The 3,561-nt window shown below is 47.5% G+C and overlaps 1 protein-coding gene across 1 annotated transcript in view; it reads left to right on the plus strand.

Annotated features, from left to right (window-relative positions):
• Nucleotides 1-158: 158 nt before the first annotated feature.
• Nucleotides 159-3,561, plus strand: part of dntt (deoxynucleotidyltransferase, terminal) — a gene marked incomplete in the record, with an annotated part of 88,551 nt that continues 85,148 nt past the window's right edge. Inside the window, 1 exon segment of the mRNA XM_014022867.1 lies at nt 159-1,097. Coding sequence (XP_013878321.1) covers nt 898-1,097 — 200 coding nt within the window.

The following is a 3,561-nucleotide window of genomic DNA, read 5'->3' on the forward strand; positions in this document are numbered from 1 at the left end:
CAACATAATGATGACTGGTAGATAATTAGTTATTAGTGGTACTGCATTTTAATTTAGAAAGAGCAAATCTGCTTATGAATTATAAAAATTAGTAAGACCGCTAAAGCACAAATGAAATATTTAGGTTCGCAATTAGAGGATTTACGATTTAGCGGGCTGGTGCCCACCACTGACCTTTAGCTACACGTTGTTAACATCATATTTTCGCTCGTCTTGTCCTTCAGTAAGCTTCAGCTGTCAGACTGGTTTTTCCTTCCTGCAGTAAAATAATTGTTCTGATCAGCAGCAGCTTGCTGCTCAAACAGAACCTGAACAGAACCTGAACGGGGGCTCGGGCCGTGGTGGACCATCTCCCGAGCCCCCCGAGGGAAATGCCCACAACGGCTCCTGTTTTTAGCAGGAAGCTAATTAAAGCGGCGGAGCAGATGGCGCCGACTCGGTTCGGACATAATGAGAGGGAGAGTGGCGAGACGAAGTGGACATGGCAGGACAGCTGTGAAGAGAGGTGACCAGGATCCAGGAGGGTCCCAGGAGGGTCCCAGGAGTCCTGTTTGCTGCTGCCAAGAGCTTTTCCAACTCCAGGAAAAGTTGGGAGCAGCTTTTAAAGAAGCTTCTGGGTTCAGTTAAGGACAAGTTTCCCCGTGGCAGCGAGGTGTTTTTGTCTTCTTGGTCCTAATCCGTCAATCTTGGCAGGTGGTTTTTTTGGTAAACACCAAATCCTCCACACCTGTTGGCAGAAGCTTTTCTTCTTCCAGCTTCAACTGAAACACAGGGTGAAACAAACAACTGTGCCAAAACCAAAGTGGGCGTTTTTTTCATRCCCCTGAGGGAAATTAAAAACAATATAAATAATTCCTAGAGGTTCAGAAAGCATCTGAGCGACCCGGTTCAGAAGACATGTTGGGTGCTTTTTCCGTCGCTCCTCGTCTAAAGAAGAGGTCAAAGCCGGCAGGCGAGGTGGACCTGTCCAGACGAGAGGAGACTAAGTTCAGGAACGTCCGGATCTTCCTGGTGGAGAGGAAAATGGGCCGAAGCAGGAGAAGCTTTCTGAGCCAGCTGGCCCGGTCCAAGGGTTTCACTGTGGAAGACCTCCTCAGGTTGGAACAAGAGCTTGTTTTTACACCTAAAAGATTATTTTCATCCTTTTAAATAAGAAGCTTAAACCAGCAGGATAATAYAAATATAAATGTTTTTCTGTGTGTTTGGTCCAAGAAGAGATTTATTTTCTTGTTGATGTTTAACTAAAYGCCTCGTGTAGTTTCTGAGGACAGAGTTGAGGTCTGCTTGGCAGCCATGTTCTGACGCRGGGGTCCAATTAGCTAATTATAGAACCACTATTTCCTAATGAATAGTTAATTTAAAAAGATGATGGCATCCATCATGCCTCTGCTTCACTCAGTGGATTTCCCTGCTGAGCCAGAAGTCACAGCTCCAACACAAAAACACTGAACCAGGAGGTTCAACACAACAAACAACACAACAAACAACACAACAAACAACACAACAAACAACACAACAAACTCTCCTGAATGAGACTAAATGTTTCAGACCGCTCCGTGAATCCACCTGATGTGACCTCAGCAGGTCCACATATCAGAACCAGGTTCTTCTGATCCACCTGATGGGACCTCATCAAATACTAATAAAATCAGTTTTACCTACTTATTTACCTACTMACTTTGTTTTTTACGTACTTTTGTACTTACATACTTTCTTATTTACATAGTTTTGTACTTATTTACTTACTTTACTCAATATTTTATTTATGTACTTACTGACTTATTGACATACTTACTCACTTATGTACTTTCTTACTTGTGTACTTTTGTACTTGCATACATTATGTACTTTTGCACTTACTTACGTACTTATTTACATACTTTATTTACATACTTTTGTACTTATGTACTTTTGTACTTACTTACTCACTTACATACTTCCTTATGTACTCTCTTACTTACATACTTTTGCACTTATTTACTTACACACATAGGTACTCTCTTATTTACGTACTTACATACTCGTACTTATTTACTTACTTTTGTACTTTTGTACATATCTACATACGGTACTCTCTTACTTACATACTCTTATACTTATTTACTCACTTTTGTACTTTTGTACTTACTCACATACAGTACTTTCTTACTTACATACTTTTGTACTTACTTACTTATGTACTTACATGCTCTTGTACTTATTTACTTACTTTTGTACTTACCAATTTACTTATGTACTTTTGTACTTACATACTTACGTACMTTTGTACTTACGTACTCACTTACTTATGTACTTTTGTACTTACTTACTTACATACTTTTGTACTTATGTACTCACTTATGTACTTTTGTACTTACTTACATACTTTTGTTCTTACGTACTCACTTACTTATGCATTTTTGTACTTACTTACGTACTTTTGTACTTACGTACTCACTTATGTACTTTTGTACTTACTTACATACTTTTGTACTTACGTACTCACTTACTTACATACTTTTGTACTTATGTATTCACTTACTTATGTACTTTTGTACTTACTTACATGCTCTTGTACTTAATTACTTACTCTTTTACTTACATACTTACATACTTAAATACTTAGTATTCCAGAGTAGTCTTCTTAAGGGCCTCCAGGCCTGCAGGCTGCAGGCTGCAGGCTGCAGGCTCCAGGCTCCAGGCTCCAGGCTCCAGGCTGTGGGCTCCAGGCTGTGGGCTCCAGGCTGCGGGCTCCAGGCTGCAGGCTCCAGGCTCCAGGCTGTGGGCTCCAGGCTGCGGGCTGCAGGCTCCAGGCTCCAGGCTCCAGGCTCCAGGCTGTGGGCTCCAGGCTGCGGGCTGCAGGCTCCAGGCTCCAGGCTGCAGGCTGCGGGCTCCAGGCTGCGGGCTCCAGGCTGCGGGCTGCAGGCTCCAGGCTGCGGGCTCCAGGCTGCGGGCTGCAGGCTCCAGGCTCCAGGCTCCAGGCTCCAGGCTGTGGGCTCCAGGCTGCGGGCTGCAGGCTCCAGGCTCCAGGCTGCAGGCTGCAGGCTCCAGGCTCCAGGCTCCAGGCTGCAGGCACCAGGCTCCAGGCTCCAGGCTGCAGGCACCAGTCTCCAGGCTGCAGGCTGCAGGCTGAGGGCTGCGGGCTGCAGGCACCTGGCTCCAGGCACCAGGCTCCAGGCTCCAGGCTGCAGGCTGCAGGCTGCAGGCTCCAGGCTCCATGCTCCAGGCTCCAGGCTCCAGGCTGCAGGCTGCGGGCTGCAGGCACCTGGCTCCAGGCACCAGGCTCCAGGCTCCAGGCTGCAGGCTGCAGGCTGCAGGCTCTAGGCTCCATGCTCCAGGCTCCAGGCTCCAGGCTGCAGGCTGCGGGCTGCAGGCTGCAGGCTGCAGGCTCCAGGCTCCAGGCTCCAGGCTGCAGGCTGCAGGCTCCAGGCTCCAGGCTCCAGGCTGCAGGCTGCAGGCTCCAGGCTCCAGGCTCCAGGCTCCAGGCTCCATGCTCCAGGCTCCAGGCTCCAGGCTGCAGGCTCCATGCTCCAGGCTCCAGGCTGCAGGCTGCAGGCTCCAGGCTCCAGGCTCCAGGCTCCA

This window comes from Austrofundulus limnaeus, unplaced genomic scaffold (assembly GCF_001266775.1).
Source record: "Austrofundulus limnaeus strain Quisiro unplaced genomic scaffold, Austrofundulus_limnaeus-1.0 Scaffold344, whole genome shotgun sequence".
NCBI classification, from domain to species: Eukaryota; Metazoa; Chordata; class Actinopteri; order Cyprinodontiformes; family Rivulidae; genus Austrofundulus; species Austrofundulus limnaeus.